The sequence below is a fragment of the Anser anser genome (assembly GCF_964211835.1).
Source record: "Anser anser genome assembly, chromosome: 3".
NCBI classification, from domain to species: Eukaryota; Metazoa; Chordata; class Aves; order Anseriformes; family Anatidae; genus Anser; species Anser anser.
The window spans coordinates 54326264-54348083 of NC_139722.1; the positions used below are offsets into that span (position 1 = coordinate 54326264).

Genomic DNA, 21820 nt, shown 5'->3' on the forward strand with positions numbered 1-21820 from the left:
CTGGAAACTTGGCAAACAGAAACTCCCATTTGGGTTGAGCAGAAGTACTGCAGGCTTCTGAGGATATGAATTTTTAATTCGGCTGCCCAAGTCTTTGCTTTTCCTGCTGTAATACTCTTGAGGCTAAATGAAACTCTGAAACATTTTTGCTTGGTAAGAGATATATTTCCTCATGGGATTAATGGGGTTTACCTACAGCCATTTTATTTTCTCTTGGGATCAAGGCAAATGTTCAAATAAATAATGGTGAGGCAGATTCTTGCTACCACTGACTGTCTGGATAATGTTATGCCATTATCTGCCAATGGCCAAATCCTTCCATTGCATTTATCTAACTATTTTAGTTTGGTGACACACCTTCCTGTCCTCACCCAAACAAAGGTAACTGCACATACAGCCATTTCCTCTTTGCCACAAATTGTAACAGTATTCAGGCCTGTCATTTAGGTCTGTAATTTAGGCCTGAAAATGAAGACTGTAGAGGTTTGCTGGGCTGAGAGACAAATATCTGTGGGCTAAACAATTGATCCCTGTTTTGATATAGACTGCATGGAAAAAGAAGCCACAGTAACTATTAAAATTGTTAAAATTGTGGTGATAATACCATCTATAGTAAATAGATGTTTATGCAAGTTTTTTTTAATTAATAAGGAGCTATCTGGGAATTTGGTCTTTGTTATGCAAAGCTTTCTTCACTTTATCTATTCTCATTAATGGACACGTTATTGAGTAACATTTATAAAAAATGGTTATTCTTTCTCAAATTGCTTCTTCAGTTCAAATTATGTGGCTTCATGGTGTGGGAATAGACAAGCACAAGATTAAAACCAAGCATGACATCAAATCCTCCTTTTTAAAAAGGGAAGCATTTTCATTTCAAAGCTCCCTTTTTAAGGAAGAACCTCTAAAAAATATCTGAATCAATGAAATGTTTCAGGGATACTTCTCCTCTACTCCTTGTAAAGATTTGTTCCCCACAGTATATTTACTAGTTCTTTGCAAACAATAAATCTGAAATCAATACTGGACACTTCCTTTTCAAATTCAAAATGGTGATTGATTTTAGCCAGTTAAAAGACAATATCCAAACAATTCCTCATCATCTTTTCAGAAAATTTATTAACACAGCTGGAAATAATCACCCATTGCAGGAATCCCCACAGTGCATCTTAAAGAAAACATGAAACAAAGAAAGAATCTTTCTGACCCACTGGATTGTTTCACACCATTGTAAAGGAAAGGTCAGCAGTCTTAGGCAAGTTTTAGACATGTGGCAATACCAACTTCGTACTGCAAAAATGTATACAATACAAGCATAATCAATCTCATTTCTTTCATTTACCTCAGCAAGTGCACAAAAAGTGGAATCCCTGTCAAACTGCTGCATTTCCAGCACCTCCAGCTGTGGTCCCACATGGCTGGAATTCCCATTAGCACTCAGAGCAATTACTTACCTGTAGACTACGGGTAGAATACATTTCTTTTATTTTACTTTGCCATCTCCGTATCCATTGACCTATGTACAAGTTCAAAATCCATTAATTTAAAGCGTGCCTTTGCTCAGAAAGTGAACACGAAACCTTACACTTCTGTGGTTTGCTTTTTGCAGACTCTCTGTTAAGTTCACTGTTTTCACTGGCAATGCAGGTTTCTCTGTTTCTGTTAATTCTTGAGACCTGTAGAGATGACACTCTATACAGAAGGAACTCTCAATCCTACTGTACATTGTTTACGATGAAAAAATCTTTAATTTGGCCTTATTTACTTCCAATTTATAGAAACCAGCACAAGCCATGGCATTCCACATATTTCTTTTGAGTGTAATTTCATTTGAAAGACATTTGTTGTTGGTTATAGGCAATTTGTAAAAACTCAGTTAAAATTCAGGCAACAAAATTGATTTTACAAGTTTGGCTGCCCAACCTCATTTTTCTTATTATATGTAAACATAGAGTATCTGATTGACTAGAAGGAACTCTGTTTTAGTGGGATGCAAATGTAGAACCTAAACGTTTAAAGAAATGATTCTGAGCAGAAATTCATTTTGAGCAGTGTTCTTTTATTTGTATAAGTGATTTTTTTAAAGATGGGTCTCTTTAAAGACTTTTTAAATGGTATTGCATTGATATAGTAAAAATAACATCATGCATTGACATCAAATTTGTTTCCTCATGCATACATACCCACTTCAGTTAATGACAAAATGTTAGCTGTAACACGTATCTAGGTGCTGGAATTCCCTTACAGTGCAGGACACCCCATGAAAATATAGACATAGAGTCTATTACCATATATATATATAAATATTTCTGTGGAAAGTAGAATGCAATGTGAAATGTGAATTTAATGTGAAAAGCTTAGCCTCTTGTTAAATCATCTCTCAGTCCACCTCTTTTTATCAGAATTCAGGTCACTGAAGAGAACCAAGAACGTTTACAGCTGCACAGAACCTAAACACCAAGCCTTATGTCAAACTTCAAAAAATGCAATTCATTTTTCTAAATACAAGCATATTCTGTATATCTCTTTTCTATTTGAAGATTACATGGCCTTTGGGGTATGAGGGCTTCAGATACCAGTATCAGTCACTGACACTTCCCTTTAATTAATTCATATCGACAGGCCTAAGCCTTCTTCCACTGAAGTCACTAATAATGTTCTCTTAATGGGACAAGAATTTAGTCCTTCAGGAAAATAACTTCTACATTCAGAAACTGTTTATTTATAAACTGTTCACTCATGAACTTTAAAGAGGCTTTCTTAGAAAATGATTCTGTTCTTAGGGTATATGAATCATCTCCAAATTCCCATTCTGACTTGTTCAACGACAACCTATTTGCAAGTTAACAGCATCAGATAAAATTACCTCACCTAAATGATACACTTACAAAGATGCCTCTTATAAAGACATCTTTTTTATCTTTAGTCCCAGCTTCTCAGTCACAATCTTTTAATCAGTGGTTCCTGACAGTCTGCCTAGCATTGGACAATACTTCAGCACTGGGTATGGTATTTTGAACACTAACAAGTGATCACACCATGTATTTAAAGCACAGCTTGCTGGAATGTTGGCATTAATAGCCTGCCTCCCCCATCCACTAGCAATCAGTGACAGTAATTTCTGATTTTTAAAGGTACACTTTGCATTTCAGACTCATTAACATTTTCTTTCAAAGCAGTGAAAGTTGTTATTAATTAAAATGACAAAAGGTTTTATTAAAAATAACCAACACAAAGTGACTGTATAGATTGCTATGGGTGTGCATGATCCTGCAATGACAAAGATGAAGCAATTAACGTTAAAAGCAATCTTGCTGCAGACTGGGGCAGCTTCTCCTTGCCAACACCTCAGTCTGTGCTATGCCAGTATTGCTTACTATGTTACTTTTGCAAAAATAGGAGACTGACTTTTGAAATAATTATTTCCCTGGTATAAATATACATGAATACAGAAACACCTATCCAGGCAAACTCACTCTGGGCCTTTCAGTTGATGTTCTTATGTAGAAATTATTCATTTAGAAACAGGGTGCTGTGACGTCCACCACCAACTCCTATTAGTAATACTTTGCTGTAGGCTCTTTATGCAACTGGTGTGAAAGGACGCAGGTTGGAAGTGCATAAATTTCCCACCATGTCAGAGCCAATGTATTTTTTTTTACTATCTGTAAGCTATTGATTAAGCCAATAAACTGAGAATTACAAAAATTGACTGTATAAGTTAAAATATTATTCCCACATTTTTATTCATGGAGAATTCTCTGTGGGAAGTAAAATCAATTCCTAAGCAAATGGCAATGAAAAGAAAATGGAAAGTGTAGGATATGAAAACAGTAAGAAATGTGTGTGTGCAACTGCTTGAGACCAGATGCTTTGCCCAAGATTGGACAAAAAAGCCCTCAAAGCCTAATTACAGATATAAAGAAAGACAGGAAAATTAACTGCCTTCTGCATATCTGATACAACTAAATGGGCTTTTGCTCTTGGTTTTGGTAGTCGTTTTGCTACAATATATCCACTTTTGGCATTTCCAAACAGGCCCATTTACGTGTTATGTATTAGGCCAAGGAAGAACACCAAACCAAAATGCAAGTAACTCCTAAAAAGAGACACATTGCTAAATTCTTTTTACTTTTATCATCAGGGTTAATAGCCAGAGGATAAAAAGCCCATTCCTATTAGCTGTAAAAGCCATACTTACTGCTTAACAAATTGGACAGGCTTGAGGACCTTCTCTGTAAAAAAAAAAATGTTCTAGCAGTATAACAAGCAAAACAGTGGCATTTGAGATCTCTTGTTCTATACTAACAAAAAATTGGTCATGAAAGATCTCTAAAATAACTTACCACAGTTGATTTAGCATGGCAGTGATTAAAACAACTGTGACAGCAATCAATTCCGCCAGTTCCTTTCCTTGTCTGTTTCCTAGAGCACATGAACAGAAAGACTTATTACCAAAGATATTTGCTTGTAGAGCAATTGATATCACTTCATGAATTGGTGAATGAATATTTACAACTCCCTCTTTAATGATCTTTTTATATTAGTATACTCCCTACTCCCTTTTAAAACTCTACAGAACAAGTGGCAACTTAAGTTTTAAAGAACTGCCAGAACCCACTAATTACATATATTGCAATATAGATACATTAACAGTGAGATAGATACATAGATAAATATTTAGAGTTTGGGGGGGGGAGGCCTTGCTGCTGGGGGCCCAGGGCAGAGCAGGTGGCAGCAGCACCAAGCTGTGCCAGACCCAGCAGCGGTTTGGAAACCAAGGGCTGAGCTTCATTTCCACTTAAATATTGAGCGAGGGATTTCACTGAAATTATTGCAACTCCTTACAGGCATGAGGGTAGCAGGATTTGCTGTGAACAGCCTGGAAAGGCCGAAACAACATTTGTTTTGTTTTATTTTAAAAGCTGTTAGTTTTTTCAGCTCCAAGAAAATTAAAGTGATGGCAAGGAATGTGACCGTGCAGATTGCCCGAACTGCTGTTAATTACTTTTTAATCACTGAAAATTAAATTAGGCTTGAAATATACATTATTTATTTCTTGTCTGTGTTGTACAAAGATGGTGTATATCAAATTATAATTACAAGAATATGTAATTACATCCTTATTAGAGACTGTAAGAAGGATATGCTGGCTGATGAACGTAGAATTTCTCGAATTTACAGCACAGTTTATTTAATTGAAACAGGAAAGGAGAAAATGGTGTAAAATATTATCCTTCATCCTAACTCACTTTGTTTATTGCTTTTCATTTTTAAATACCTCAGAGGGGCTGCTTAAATGTTTCCAGGTGTTGCAATAATTTATTTTCCTGCCAGTTTTACAATATGATGGACTGTCCTTGGTCACGACCATTGGGAAAGAGCCATCCTTAGACATCCAGGTGCTGATGAGCAGGGCCCAGGAAGCTCCAGGCAGCACAACTTGCAGGTATTCTGTTCTGCTCTGTAGCACTTCCATCACAGTTATAGATCTTTCTGGAATATATGGATACCTAGTATTTACGAAATTGATCCCTTTTCGATTAACATAATAGCTTTCCTTTTAATGGCATTACATTTATTGCATTTTGAGGGAGCCCAACAGCATCGTGGACCTGCTTCCACAGAAGTCAGTGTTAGTATCTATATTAGGTCGAGGAAGAGGACTGGTCAGACCTGAGTATTTCCTAAACCTTTTATCACAGTATCGTCAAACAAAGGACACATTCAGAAGATTCAGTTTTCAGTGTTAAATGTTCGTCCTCTGAGACTGAGAAACTGGAAAGAGAATAAAGGAGCAGAATGTGACTGCTCCCAAGAACAGTGCCCTCTGACATGGCTTTCCATCCAGGCTAAACAAAAATTCAATCCTATTCTGTCCTACCCCACACAAACATTCTGTACCACACGCTTTTCTTGAAGTTCTCTTGTCCTTCCGTAATTTGAGTTACGATAAAAAAATCAGCTCTCTACTAAGGTGTTAAACCTCCAAAGCTTAGGAAGGTATTGTGATAAATTATGGATGTTGACTAGAGCTTTATTCACACTGCTAAGGCCAGCTGAGGTGTTGAAATGAGTGATCCTTTCAATTGGGAGCTTGGCGTTTCTCTGTCAGTTGCTTTACTTTTTATTTTTATAGTGATGGTTTCTATTTAAACTGAAATAATTTGAGTCATTCTGTGTTAAAAATAATGGATTCTCCCTTTAAAGTTCTGCTGTGAGGCACGTAACTGCTGTTCCCATTGTTGATGCAAGCCTGCAAGCCTAGAAACTCTCTCCTTCCATCTTCTGGTGAAGAGGAGAAAAGAGTCCAGCCAAAGTGCACAAGCAAGACCCCGGGGGGCGTCCTTCTTACACCCTAGGGCAACGGGGCTGAACACAGAGAAAGATGGCAGAAGGCAGGGCAGGAACAGCTCGGCCGCTGGGTCTGGGGAAGGGGCAGCCCGTGGCCCTGCCCACTGACGGGCCAGGCCTTGGCTGCCCTGCAGCTGCGCCAGAGCCCTCGGTGAGCTGGGGGGCCGGTCCCCCAGGTGGGGATGGGAGGAGGCAAGGGGCATGGGGACATGTGGGCAAGTGCTGCAGGACGGGAAGCTTTAAAAGAGTGAGACGAGCGTTACTGCAGGAGAAGATGGCTACGGCCTAACATGGGGGAGCTGGAGTCTGGTGGCCTGCTCGCTGATACGAGCAAGGTGGCCCTGGGCTACAGGAGGAGCAGGGATGAAGATGGGGCAGAAGAGGCTGTCTGGAGGGTACTTCAGGCTCCTGCAGCTTGACTGGCAGGATGCCATGAACAGGGGAGTACCAGAAAAAACTGATAATGACAGAGCTGCGGGCATTTGTTAATTTCAATTTAATATTTCAAACCTAGCCTGCCTGCTCCTGAAAACACCTCGCAAAATAAGCCATCCCTATACCTGGCAAAAACATGCTTTCAAGGAGCAACCATTTGCAGCAAGCTACACGAAGAGCCAGGGGAAATGATGAGACTCTTCTTACTCTTACTTACTTTTGGGTAGACCTGTGCGGTATCAAGAGTTGGACTTGATGATCCTTAAGGGTCCCTTCCAACTCAGGATATTCTATGATTCTATGATTCTATGATTCTACTCTTCAGAAAAGCAGTATGTTTTGTGAATTAAACCAAATTGCCACCTCACAGACTTTTTTTTAAAAAAAGGTTATATCTATACCTCTCCATTCAGTCTGCACAACTTAATCATCTTTGCTCTCAAATAAGGACTGAATTATACATCGACCTAAATTCTTCAGGAAGCAAAAAGCTGCATGTAAAAAAAGATCACTCAGAGAATCTGAAAGCTGATCACCTTGGTGAGCCGTGTATCAGCTGGCAGTCATCGGGAATGGCAGTGCTACAGACTTTATTCCACACCTGAATCTCAGGTTAAAGTAACAGTATATACTTGGTGGTCTTCCATGGCAAGTTTGGGATGCTTTTTTCCAATGAAGTGCTAGTGTGATACGCCTGCAGTTCCCTCTTGGACTCCTGGACAGTGCCTCCATGAGTTTCCTTCGTTGTAGAGGACTAGAGGGGATAAAAAGCAGTCATCTAGATTTCTCTAGTTTGCTTTCTATTCCCCAATGTATCAGAAATGTCACAAAAACTGTGATTCAAAGTGGTTTGGCAACTGCCAGCAAATCTGGGTGAATACCCTGCAGAGTTCTGTAGTGTGCAGACAGTGTGTGTAAGAGGGGGAAGACAAGCGGTGTGTGGGAGGGAGGAAGCAAGCTTCCTCTCTACCACCACCACTCAAATTGCTGGGCACCCTTAATCCCTGAAGAAAAGCCTACAATAGACTGGGCGTTTTGTGGAACAGGACTTGATCCCCAACACGCAAGAAATGACCATCCTCCGCTGGACTACCAAAATGCCAAGGGCACAATGTAAGATGGACTAAAGCACTAACCTACTTTGACAAACACGTCTGCAACTGCTGCAAAGCCAAGCAGAGGCTGGATTAATATCTTGGAATTCCACAGATTTTCTGGTCGTTATTGGTCTAACAAGTAGGAATTTAACAATTTATCTAACGGCTTTTAAAATGCAAAGGCTTCTGAATGCCTCACTGAAGGGTGCAAGTGGATTCGCAGAAAAGATGAACAGGTAACACTGCAATGTGAAGGATCTAATATTGAAATAAATCAAGCACTAAAACACGTTTGATAAAAAGCAATAAATTCCTACAAACAGACATTAACTGGAAAAGAAACAGTATCTTTTTTCATTTTAAAAAGGTTCTAACTGCTGACCTTGAGCTTCACTGAAGACAAATGAAAGACAAGGGAAGAAACTTCATTTAAACAAATATAAAAGTGATTTGCAGCCCATTTGTTGACAGCCACGTAACACTGTCTGGCAAACAGCTACCAGTCTGGGTAGGAAATCTGTTCAATTAGAGCAGAAAGATGGCTACAGATGGAAGTGGTTGGATGGGAGGGAGCCCAGCCAGCCAGCGACAGGGTGGCTTCCACAGGAGTTCCAGGATCTGAAAGAAAATGGGGCCAAAATTTTATTCTGCATCAAAGCATAACAAGATTTTCAGCCATCTGTGCCCCGCTATTCTCCTGAGAGACAGCAACCTTTGACACACCAGCTTTTACTAGAAGAGGAGGAACGGCTAATTTGATTTCTAAGCCATTAATACTCATCTTTTCACTGCAGTGACGGGAAGTGTGACCTGTCATCTTTGCTTTCCCTGCTGCCTTGTGTTTGTGTAAAACTGGAGCATGGAATCGGATGCTGCTGCTCACACCTCACTGGAGTGATCTCCAAAAGGCTCTGCGCGCCCAGGACTAATAAGATGACAGACAGAGAAATCTCAGGCCAAATTCAGTCCTATAGGGACAGGGTTTACCAGCAGGTAAATCCACTCCTGGTACTTTGGAAGGAGTCATGCGTATTTACATAGGAGCTGAATGTGGTGCACACTTTAAAAGTTCCTCTATGAGCACTATGTATGCAATCTACAGAAACTAAAAGTGGTTTGTTTTCTTTTTTTTTTTTTTCTACGTAGGGATGAGCAGGTTTTGCAAATAAGGCTGTATAAATAGACTCTGTTCCTCAGATAAAAAGATACAAGTGGTGTCAACTTTATGGCAACTTTAATTCTTTAAGACTCAACCACATATTCACAGAATCACAGAATGGTTTGGGTTGGAAGGGACCTTAAAGCCCATCCAGTTCCAACCCCCTGCCATGGGCAGGGACACCTCCCACCAGACCAGGTTGCCCAAAGCCCCATCCAGCCTGGCCTTGAACACCTCCAGGGATGGGGCATCCACAGCTTCTCTGGGCAACCTGTGCCAGGGCCTCACCACCCTCTGAGTGAAGGATTTCTTCCTTATATCTAATCTAAATCAACCCTCTTTTAGTTTAAAGCCTATCTCCCTTGTCCTGTCACCACACTCCCTGACAAAGAGTCCCTCCCCAGCCTCCCTGCAGGCCCCCTTTAGGCACTGTAAGGCCTCTATAAGGTCTCCCTGGAGCCTTCTCTTTTCCAGGCTGAACAACCCCAACTCCCTCAGCCTGTCCTTATAGGAGAGGTGCTCCAGCCCCTCGATCATCTTTGTGGACCTTCTCTGGACTCATTCTAATACGTCCATGTCCTTCTTGTGCTGGGGGCCCCAGAGCTGAACACAGTGCTCCAGGTGGGGCTCATGTGAGCAGAGCAGAGAGGGAGAATCACCTCCCTCGGCCTGCTGGCCACGCTTCTGTTGATGCAGCCCAGGATACGGTTGGCTTTCTGGGCTGCAAGCACAGATTGCCGACTCATGTGAGGTCTCTCATCAACCAACACCCCCAGGCCCTTCTCCTCAGGGCTGCTCTCAATCCGTTATTGGTAATTTTATTTCAGAATTGCACTTTTTCTTCTGTTCAGTTCAGTGGGATGGAGCACAAAGTGTTACTATGGAAGCATCCATGAGCCCGGATTATTCAAGGGAACTGCTGTAAGTAATCTGAACCCTCACAAATTACTCACTTTCTGCTCTTTCACTTGATCCTCCAATTCATCGGCCAAGCAAAGACCATTATCAGCTATCATCCTAAACATATTTTTATAAGTGTTGGAGCAGTTAAGTGTTTTAATAACCCATATATTTTTAACAGAGAACTCCCAGACGGGTCTCACTGAAGCATGCATGTTGCAGCAAAACTTTCCAGCATTTGTTGTGGGTTTCTTAGGGCATACAGATTTAAAAAGGGAGTTTTCAGATGACTTATCACTGCTAATATCTGTCATATTTAGTGAGTTCACAGCGTGAAAATTCCTCCGTGTAGATTGTTACTATGCTGGCATGCCTGAGGCAAGTATAAAAGTATGAACAAAAGAAGGAGAATATGAACAAAAGAGAAAGGAAGGAGAGAAGGGGAAACAAGCCACAAGCAGGACTATATGTCAGTGATGCAACTGAGCACTGCTGTTCAGACCCATTGGTGGGGGCTGTGGTGAAAGCACTGGCTAATCGTCTCGGTGCGTAGTGCGATGAGCGTGGATTTAAAACGTCTCCAGGGCCTGCATTCTGTCTCTGCTGGGGCTTCCACTGTGGCTACACCCCAAGATGTGACAGGTGGCAGTAACCATCAGGAAATACCTGACACGGGAAGAGTTTTATTTTTTTAGATGAGCCTGCAATAAGATGAGGACAGCAGCAAGGCCAACTGAATGGAAGCAGACTACAGAGAAAAGCTTGGTTTCCTGTCCTGGAGTGAAGCCCTTGCACGTCCGTGAACAAGTATTTTATGACTTTTAGAAATGAAGGGCGCTCCGAGGTTGGACTCGTTAAACTAGAAGAGCAGAGAGTGGAACTGGAGACGCTGAGGAATGCTGTAGAGTGGGCCCACCTCTGGACTGGATTCCCTGAAGATCCACGTGAGGAAGTTGGGTCTCATTACCACAGAAGACTAAGACAGGACGAGCTGTCTTAGCTGGGCCCAGGCCTGAGACGGGGATAAAGAGGTGCCATATCAGCACTGTGTCCAGCGTGCCCAGTGGCTATGACATTCTGGGACTTTGGCAAGCTTCAGGGTGGATTTCCTTCTTAAAAATACCTAGTAATGCTAGAAGGGAAGACTTAGTTCATTTGGTATAGAGCTCCCACTTTCGGTGGGAGCAGGAAGAGAGCCCGCAGTCGTTGTGCACATGGACAGTAGCACCTTTCTGTCCCGACCTGTGAGCCAGTCTTGAAGGTTTAATGTTATCTGGGGAAGCTAGCACTGTGTTTGTACTCCAAGTTTGAGTTGCACGGCTGCAACAGAGCTGGTTTTAAATTAGGTACTTGCATGCAGTTAGGAGGACAGCTGTGGAAGTGAAGAAATCAGTGTGTTGCAATGTCTACCTGAGACACTCGGTAGGTTGTCAAGCACTTAGCTTTAACATCTCTTTGGTATGTCTACGTTAATTGTAATAACAACATATTTTATCATAGTTCTGGTTATTTACCTTTAGACAGTATACTGCTCATTTACTCAGAACATAACTAGTCCTGTTGCCCTTTACAGAGCAGGAATCAGAGTAACATTAGACATCCTCATCAGCCAGCACTGGACGACATAGCCCAGCACTTATTTAAACTTTGCTTTGTGCCTAGGGTATTCAGTTACTAAAAAGAGCTTGATTGCTTCTTTTGTTTGCCTCTTATGCCCACCAGCCTCAGTTACAATTTAGCTATCTCCCCAGCTGAACAATGCTAACGACTTTGAAAGGCAGTTAAGTGGATGATAAATTCCAATTAGTAGGTAAAAACCTTGATTTAAACTGTGGCAGCGCATATCTTTTTTTAGTTTCAACTACTTATACAAATGACTAGCTGTATCTGTTCAGTGCACAGAGGAGATGACCCCACACACACCACCAACATTTCTAGCTTCCCCCCCAACAAAAACAATCTCCTACACCTTCCAAGGGTATTAGTAGGGAAAAAACCAAACATGGAAACGCGTCCTTGCAAAATGCGCTGGTGTCATCCCCAACTGGGTTAGTAAGTTCTAGTGTGATCTCCCAGCCCTAAATGCACCGGGGGGAGAAAAATCAGTGCAAGTGACTGTATCCACAATGGATGCAGTTCCATGTGATCACGGCTAAAAGAATTATTACAGGCGATGATTAGAGCCATCACAAAAGGCACTGAAGTGTTGCTGTTTCTCCTGTTGCATTGTACAAGAGAAAGTGGTCGGCATGTGAAACAGAAACAAATGCCTTTAAAAGTGATAAAATAAACAGGGAGGTCAGGCAGCTACAGAGTATTTAGATGCTAAGTAGATAGTGATTGTTTTTAGATCTGTTTTGCTTGTAACTGGTTGTTTCCAATTCAGTAGCCAAAAGCATGACCTGAAATCTTGTTTCAACAATCTTGTTTTTAATGTTATCATTACACTTGCCTTGTGTTATGAGAGAAAGATGTATTGCAGCGAGCAGGGCAAACAGCCATGCGACAGCAGCATTCCACAGCACGCAGTGTTTACGGATACCCTGAGATACCATCACGAGACCCAGATGAGAAGCACTTTCTGAGAAGTTAATGCAGGCCAGTGAGAGCATTAATTAAATCTGGTAGGAGGCTTTAGTACCAGAAGTTCCTTTTTACATGCGAAAATCATTGCCATTCTCCCAGGGGAGTAAACTGTTTGAAACGCACTGTGCAATTCCAGGTGGACCCTAAATCACCAAACATGATAACAATTTTAAGATAAAATCTTGGTCTTCTCATTCTTTTAAAAACAGTCCAACCTCTACATTCTGGGGACAGAGGGAACTCCCAGAGATGATTTCTTTATAGATCAGCATGAGTTTTGCTTTTGGTTTTGGTTATTGTAAAATTTGTTTAAGTCTTTTTCTTGTACTGGCCAGAGTTGATGACTGATCAGACGTGCGATACTGATTCCTATTTCCTGGTTTAGAATTATACTCTAACCAAAGCCAGACATTAGTGTTTAGGTCAAGGGAAGGTGAAACAACCATAAGTATTTACAAAAAGAGGAGGAAAATGGATGGGGGACATGCAAAAAATTCCACCTGTGCTATTGAGCAGTCTGTGCTGCACTGCAGGAGGTAACACCATGAAGGACTCCACGGAGGAAAACCTTCAGCGTGCTCTCGTGGTGTAGGAGTTGTTTCTCTTCCTTTTCCTCCTCCCAGATAAACAAGTCGCAGGGCATGTAGGAGACAGGCATTATTTGCGTGAACAGTTCTGCTGCCCTGGCCCAAGGAACGATCAGAAAAGTAACGGGTGCTCTAAAAAAAACATATTCTTAGAAACCACGTCATCTGAACAGATGCACTGCTGTTAAAGTTCACTGGATAAGCTAGGTTTTATTTTCTACAGCATCTCTTTAAATACAGCAACAAGAAGTCAGCAGGTTCGTGGGTACGTACCCACTGGAATGTTTTGCTGAGCATTAATAACTACACAGTGCTAGGTTCCAGCTACGTGGGCCAAAACAAACACAAGATAGTTTTTGGTTTCAATCCTGCACATAACCTCTGGGAACTGCAGTGAAACTTCCTGTTTTCCTTGCTACCTACCATGCTTTTCACAGCCTGCAAATGCAAGCTAGTGAAGAGCTTCGACAGAATTATAGCTGGAAGGTCACCAAGAAGCAAGAAAGCAGCTTCAGAGTAATGCAAACAGCTTGAAAAGCCTGCCTGTGAAATACGGGCAGGGAAAGGGTCTTGTGAAAAAGACACCATTCATCCCGGACCCCGTTTCGAAGTGGATGTACCAAACCAGCAAGGCCCTCGTGCTGAACTTCAACACAAACTGTACTCCAGCAGCCTCCTGGCTCTCCATGGGCATCTCCACCATACTCTGTGGCTGTGGGCACTGACAGGAACAGAAACGTTGTCTCTGCACTGTGATTTTAAATGGAGTTGGAAACAGACTCTCAATTTACTGAAGACTGGTAGTTCACTTACAAATACTTTGACTGGGCTTCAGCTGTTGTTACTTTGCTTCCTCTTTGCCTTTGCACATTCTCTGTTACTTTCCAAGGGAAGGCGAGCCTGAAGCACTGAGAACGCCCGTGATTGGTTTTGTAAAGAGCAGACTTCCACATTGTAAAAAAAAAAAATGATAATGTTGAACAAACCCCTTGATGAGCAGTGGTCTACTATTTGTCATCAATCCAGAGTCAGTAGTGAGGGACAGCAAAGTCTTGAACAATTCAGTGCTTCTTCATGTACAAAAATTGAACTCGACTGGGCTTCAGAAGCTGCTGCTTTGCTGTATGACAATTAGTTCCCGAAGTCTGTGAAATAACTTAAACTTTGCTGACAGCCCGGCGAGTACAGCCATACAAGCAACGCAGAAATTGAACTACTTTTCACTTCATTTCTTTACATTAAATGGAGGGGGGTGGGGGGATTACCCATTTATTAGTAGCACTGAAACCATCTCACACTCACAGGCAAATTAAGAAGGCTTTGGTCTGAAAAATAATAATCACCATCTTTCCCTACAGTATATAAACCTCTTTAAATTTGCTCCACTTTTTTGGGCCCCAATTCAGCAGAAAACTAGGACACTCATTTATGACCCATTTTCTGCTATTAGGAATAAACTGTTTTGCATTAGTAAGAGATAATAGAGCCCAGTGCTGTGATAACAGGAAAGACAACGTATTGACATTCCTTGCAATAAAAACAGGTGCACAGAAATCTTTTTTTTTTTTTTTTCCAGGTTCTGGGAAGCAGATGGTCATTATGCCACTACAAATAAATGCCAAGAGATGTTAGGTAGAATTTTTTTCCACACATCATGTTTTTTTATCCGTGCTCCAAGGCTTCATTTAATCACAAGAGCAATTATATTTCTTGCAGAGATTCCAAATGCAAGGGATTTCTAAAAGGCGGTGATTAACAAGGCCATCACTGAGTTCAAATTAAAAAATGCTTTCAAAACATATCATTGCCAAAAGCATGTCTACGGTTTTAAAATGAGTATTATCTAATTATCTAATTATTCATTCCCACCAACATTACAAGTGTAGGGGGCTAGAAATTCTGAATCCCTCCCTCCAAAATAAATGAATAAATAAATAAATAAATCGCTCTGCTTAGGCAAAGAAATGAAAAGCGGCCAACTGCTATTTCGTTTCTACTGTAGTCTGACTTTTCAGGCGATTATTGTCAATTTGAGTCAGCCCACGCCTCCGAAACACTGAGGTAAGCACCAAACGATGGCATTTAAGCCGGAGCAAGTTGATGTGTTTGGTGTGCCGTCTAGTGTTAGATCTTCTCCACCCACACATCACAGCTGCTCATGAGTGCAAGACAATTAGAGCATCTCCTTTTTAAAGTCCACGCATCTTTCACAAGGGCTCTCCCTGGAAGACCTCCTCAGCCAGCACATGGTGCGCTTTGGGTGTTGCTGCTGGTGACAAGGGCTCCCAGCTACTCACATCTCATCACGTTAATCACCTTCACATCCTGCTCCTGTAGTCATCCCTAACTCTTCCTACCACCAGTTCCACATTACAGTTGTGTACCCTTCCCTCTTTTGGCATCTACACATGCACAAGAGCAAGTTAATGGCCAGAAAATCAACAAGTTATCAAGTATACAAGGAGTCTGGGGGAGCATTAGCAAGAACTGTCACACCTGTTGCCATGCCCTTCCCTCAGCAACTATTTCTTCCCTTTTTACCAAGCTACCTATCTTTACTAAATAAATAATTACACAATTAGCAGGAACTTACACGTGACATGGACTCCACCACACAAATCTCTGCCACCAGCAGGCTTCAGCTCCAGGTGTGCCCTGGAGCTCCTTGGAGCTGGCTGCCACCATGTCAGGGTTGCTCGGCACATCCTTTCTGACCTTCTCCTGCATTTCCTCATGTCTCTTTGGCATACTCAGCATCTGTGGGAGCCTTTGCGGCAGCATTCACACTTGGTCCTGTCCGTGGTTTGAGAACCCACGAACGTCTCATCTGCTTCTCTCCCGAGAAATATCCCCAGTTTATTCACTCCCTGCCATAGCAGGTCTCTCTCCTGGACTAAGTAGCATCCATTGTGGGGTCCTGCCCTTTTCCACTCCTCCACATCACCATAGCCTCTCTCTCTCTCTATGCCAGAACAAGCACTTGCACTAAGACCTCTCACTGCTGTCTCACAGATTTCCTTGGCCTTGATGTGCTGACACATTTTCCCCTCCTCCTTTTTTTGCCAGTTTCCTGCAGCATCTACTCATGTTGTAATAGCCTTGTTCAGCCCAGTGATATTCAAAACCTGGGCTGGGTAGGCCTTCTGTCAGATCATATATCATGGTATTTTTACGCATATTTGTCCTGGTCATTCCATGTCCCTTCATCCTCCCCAGAATCTGTATAACTGCAAGGAGTTAAAAAATGAAAAGAAAGTGTACAGAAAGTTGGGTCTTTTTTTCATCAGTCTCCTTTTTCATCAGCTATCCTTCTCTTTGACGCTCCTATAACCCTTGGTGGAAGTGGTGCTTTTGTGGAGCATCCAGCTGGCTGCTCTCCCCCAGGAAGCAGGGATGTGTGCCAAGGAGCATGGCTGGGCAAGGCTGAAAAACCCTGTCTTAAACTTCTTTTATCACTGCTGAGGCCTCCAGCAAGGGCCATAACCATGTGACAGGATGCGGAGTCCGGAACAGAGAAGGAAACGCTTCTCTGCCAAACAGTACCTGTTGGACATCTCTCTCCTAAAAAGTAAACCGCCAGTCGACAGCATCTCAGATATTCATGCCCTATAAGGCCCTGAAAGGAGAGTGAAGCTGTCCTATTAGCCTAGCTATAGGGAGGCCAGAATTCACAAAGCAGAAATATCAGTTGGGAAAGACAAGCGAGTAGAGAATGGTGTTGTACTAGTATACACTATTTAACAGACTAGCCTGATTTTTGGTAAAGCTGTGGCAAGAAACAAGAGCAAACCAACTAAATATAGGCAGATGTTTCTGGAACAAAACATGACGTCTGCATTGTTGTCTGCAGACTTGCTATTTCTACCTGGAGAATACCTTTGCCAGCCTGACTGAACATAAATACAGCACTACCAAGGAACTTAAGAGTTCCACAGAAGCTTATGTCCCTGGCTGGGAGAGTTAATTGTCTTTGTAGAGGCTCATATGCTGTGATGTTTTGGATTTTTGATGGAAAAAAAAGTGCTAATAACATTTTGTTTAACATGGGACAGATTCTCTCTCCACAATATTAGGTAATGCTGCTTGTAATCTTGAGGACAAATGCTCTGAAGTTGTTGTGCATGTGTTTTTTTATTACCGGCTGTGACAGCAGAGTCCTATAATGCATAAAAAGATATACACAAACCAAAACAAACAATAGAACAACACATGAAATATTTCTTAATTCTCAGCTTTCTGTGCTTCTCCAGACCAGAAATAAGTATGTATAAAACACACTTTTCTTATTCCCCTGGTTTTATTGCTAACATATGTATTTCAGACTGGATCCAAAACTCACTGAGTTAAAAAGAGCTTCAATACAAAGAAAATGGCCTCAGAGACCGAACTATTGACATGCACACTTTGAAAACCTCATGTGTGAAGCTTTGAGCTTCTTTGACTTAAAGCTTAAAAAGATAGAGAACAAGAATAGAAAAACTATCTGTCAGATTGCATTTATTAAGGAGCAGCTCAGTTTTAAATCTACTTTTTGATTTCCCTTGGAAAGAGATGTACAATTCAATTAGGATTTGACAATAGCAATACCAAGGCCACAGGCATAACCTGTATTCCCTCAGGAAGTGCAACCACTCCTCCATTGAGAGATCTGATGCACATTAGCACAATGGTTTGTGGATTGCTGAAAGCTTTTGAGTCACACAGATCCAGAGTAAAAGGGTCTGCATGGGAGAAGGAGTTAAAAAAAAAATCAGAAAAGAATCCTTCTCGTGCACATAGAGCACCAACATCAATTGGAATTAAATTTCCTGTAGCCCTGATAACCTACAGATACCAATTCCTGCCACAGAGATCTCTGTTCGCTAGCGTGACCCAGCACTCACCTCCACACCTGCTCAGGCCGTCCCTGACATCCTGTCGGCACTTGGCCTCCTTCTCTTCCTCCTCCTCCTCCCCACCGTGCACGAGGTTTCCTCTGCTCCTCACACCCCACACCCCTGCCAGCCCTCCTCCAGCTGACAGCCCGTAGCCTCGCACATGCCGTTTGGCTGCTCTGCAGGGAGACGGCAGCCACCTTTGTGGGCAGGAGGCTGACTGCTGGGCACTGCGGCACCGTGGGGCGGCCATTTCGTGTGGGCCAGATGGGTGCTGGCACGACATGGCTGCCATCTTGGCTGATGGGCAATAGGCAAGGGGGCTGCACAGCCTTCCGTCGTCCTCAGGGGTCAAAACACACAGAGGATCTCCTGTATTGGGAAAGGATGCTGGAGATAGATAAGCAAAGTGATTTGGTTAAAATGATTGAGGCATTCTCCTTTGTGTAGGAAAATGAGTCAAGTCCTCCCAGCATTTCCATAGCACCTGCCAACAGCCCCTCTTACCCAGACAAGGCTGAGGTGGGGGCAATGGCGGCACCTTGCCCAGGGCAGCAGCAGCCGTCGGGACCCAGCAAGGACAAGGTGCTCGAGGTGGAGAGCAGGCCGGGGCTGCGCTCGGCAGCGCGGTGGCTGTTGGAGACAGAGGGCTCCATGCTGCGTGCACGAGCACAGGCTGCACGTTACACCGCATCTGTCACACGCTGAGGTCAGGCCGTGGGAGCGTAAAAGATGAGAAGCCAGATCAAAAGCTGGATTTCTTCTGTTTGTTTCTCTCTCAGATTTCATGCTCAGAGGGCAAGCTTGTTGGATATAGCTTGAATAAAGTATATATTTCAGACAGTGTGCTGGAAAGTAACAACACTGGTTGTTGCACAGCTACAAATCAAGGAAGAGAGGGCATCAGGTGCAAAGCTCTGAGCTGCTGGAAAAGAGCACTGATCTTTGACTGACGCTATACTGTGCATGGTGGAAGCAGGAGAGAGGTAAATATTACAGAAAAACGTGTTTTAAAAACACTTTAATTCTTAAGAAAGAGAATATTCCTCAGGGTCCCTGAAATTAGCCTTGTATAAAAGTACTTTAAGAGTAAATTCAGCTGTAGTTTGAGAGCATGAGGACTTCCAGGAATTAATTTGATCTCCCAGCTCTGCTTGGCACCGAGTCAGAGAGAGAGGAGCCTTTGGGCTGCTGGTATCAAATGGAAGTTTTTCTTCTCCAACCTCTGTGAGGTTGGCTGACTTGGGAAAGCACTGTATTTATAAGCAATAGCTTGTGACAAAACTTCAGCACATTCAAAATGCACAAATAAATATGAACCTGTTTAGTAACTATTCTTTGCAGTATGACAAATAGTGTTTCAATATTTGTATACAGTAAACTATATCAGACATCAGTAAACTTCTCCAAAAATAAGCTTCAAGCACTATTTTTGCACCTAAATTAGTCACTGGCTTTTCAGACATCCAGAATGCCCAGCCATCATCACTGACTCCACAGGAAGGTCTTGGAAGCAGATCAAAAAGAGGAGGGAAGAGAGGAAGAAAACAGATTGTGGAGCCAGATTCTGATTTCTGATTATTTGAGCCCAACACAGCCACAACATACCCAGAAGTTGGTTACAGGAAGCTCTGAACTGCACAAATGGCTTCCAGCTCTCTTTTATCCATAGAGCAGAGTACACAAGTCAAGCAGCCAGCAGCAAGCAAACATTTACCACTTTCTTGTCTGCAAAATGAACAACGCTCTCTTCTGCATCTGGGGGCTGCTGAGATGAGAAGGAGTACATCATGACATTAATTCTTTGGCAGAACAAGAGGCTGTATCAAGGGCAATGCTACACAGTGTTTCAGATGGACCTTCATCCCACACACAAGCCTATGGATGCTTCATGTACACACAGCAGCTGCTGAAGAACTGTACAGTTATTCCTCTTCAGCTTGCACCCATCATGCCTCTTCCTCCTCTAAGCCAGAGAAAGATAAAAAGCCTCAACAGACTGGAAATTTTAGTGGCATGACATGACCAGGAGCTAAATGCCATATGTTTTCTGTCTTCATTGTAAGAATAAAAGTCAAGGGCAGCAGACATGGTTTGTTACAAGTTACTGAGGCTCAAGAACCTTAGGAAATTTTTAAAAATTGAAAAGAGGCCAAAAGGGAGAGCTAGCATGGTATTTCTTTACATACTTCACTTGCTCTACATTTCTGCCACTGGGCCTGTGAAGGTTAGGATCTGCTTCTCTATAGAGAAAAATGTTTAAGTATTCTGAACAAGAGACAGACTTTTTTTTTTTTCAAGTTAACTAAAATAAAGCATACTTACTGTAAGTCGTTTATTTGTCTGTTTATATCATGCTTATTTGACTAGATGTCATATTAATTAAGGGCATATGGAGATTACCATTCATACTTCAAATCAGATGAATATCTATTAGATAAGTAACATATTATCTGGGCAACAAAGTGGTCTCAGGATCTTCAGCCATTCTTTGATGAATCTGAAAAATTAGGGAAGAGAGGTGTTGATGGTAGAGAAAGGTGAGAGCTTAAAACTCATATCAGTTGCCATCTATCTGCCTCATCTCAGACTGGCTGATTGGACCACGAGATAAAGCATACTGACATTCACATATATAGATTTCATATAATGGAAATATCTTTGCTCATTTGCTGAGTGAAGATAGTTTTCACTAATTCCTATGCTATGTTTTTTTTTTCTAATAAAGATGAACAGAAGTATTTTAAATAAATACTCTGAAAAAAATATTCTATATGCTGCCTTAAAATTTAAGTTGAAATTAATTTAAATGTATAAAAATTGTTTTAGAATGTGAGGAAAGCCTTAAAAATACTCCCATGCACAGAAAAAATTCTGGTATGACTTTAGTGTTGAGGATTGTGAGCAATGAAAGATGGGAATTCCTAACAGAAGGGGATGAAAATCATCAAAGGATTTATATGTTAGCAACCAGTATTCTACCAGAGATCATCTATTTCAAAGCAAAGAGCCATCTGTCACCCCCCCCACACACACACACACACAAAAAAAAACCAACAGATTTTGGAGCTCCCTCTGCTGGATGCATTTACTTTTAGTTTTGCTTTCCGTACACTCATTTACTGAAGAAACTTTAAAAAACACACAGTCTTTTCAGTAATTAGCTGCATATTTCACACGCACACGTTACAGCAAGGAAGATACTTTTTTACCCTACAAATGAAGAACAAATGAATTTAAGGCAGTACCACTGGCTCTACAATTCTAGAAAAATCACCACTGGGGTTCAAAGATTGCCTGTACTACCAATGGGATTTCTTTTGCTATTTTTCCTCTCTTTTTCAAGCACGAGAATCCATATCTACACGGATAAGGCTTTTTTATTTTTCTCCCTTTTCTCTTTTTTTTTTTTCCCTTACCAAATCATCTGTTAATAAATTACTGTTTAAAAAATAAAAGAGGGCATTCTCAGCAATGCTGCTGCAGGAACAGGCCTTAAGAGTAGTGCCAAATACCGTATTGCTCATGACACATGCAGCAGAGCCGACTCAGTTATGATAAATTTGCACCTAAAAATGTATCTGTAAGTGTAACTGGGCACTGCCCCAAATGCCTAGTTTAGTTCTTGGTGCCCTGCACGACTGACACTTTGTGAAGAGAGCTTGGGGCACACCAGAATTCATGATACATGTCAGGTCATGCAGGGTGCTGCTCTAAACAGCCACCTGAGGATGGGATGAAGCATGCTTTAGAAGGAAATTTCTTTCTCCAACAACCATAAAATACCTTCCTCAAGCAAGTCTTTTGTCAGTTTTTATCACCTCTGCT

General features: G+C 41.8%; 1 protein-coding gene across 1 annotated transcript in view; it reads right to left on the bottom strand.

Moving 5' to 3' along the window:
• Positions 1 to 5024: 5024 nt before the first annotated feature.
• LOC310896449 (uncharacterized protein) overlaps positions 5025 to 21820 on the bottom strand; it is a 31975-nt gene continuing 15179 nt past the window's right edge. Inside the window, exons 2-5 of the mRNA XM_083828754.1 lie at positions 19601 to 20492; positions 18500 to 18696; positions 18002 to 18382; positions 5025 to 7543 (exon numbers count right to left, since the gene is read on the bottom strand). Coding sequence (XP_083684880.1) covers positions 7470 to 7543; positions 18002 to 18382; positions 18500 to 18686 — 642 coding nt within the window. The 5' untranslated portion in view covers positions 18687 to 18696; positions 19601 to 20492 and the 3' untranslated portion in view covers positions 5025 to 7469. The remainder of the gene's footprint in view (positions 7544 to 18001; positions 18383 to 18499; positions 18697 to 19600; positions 20493 to 21820) is intronic.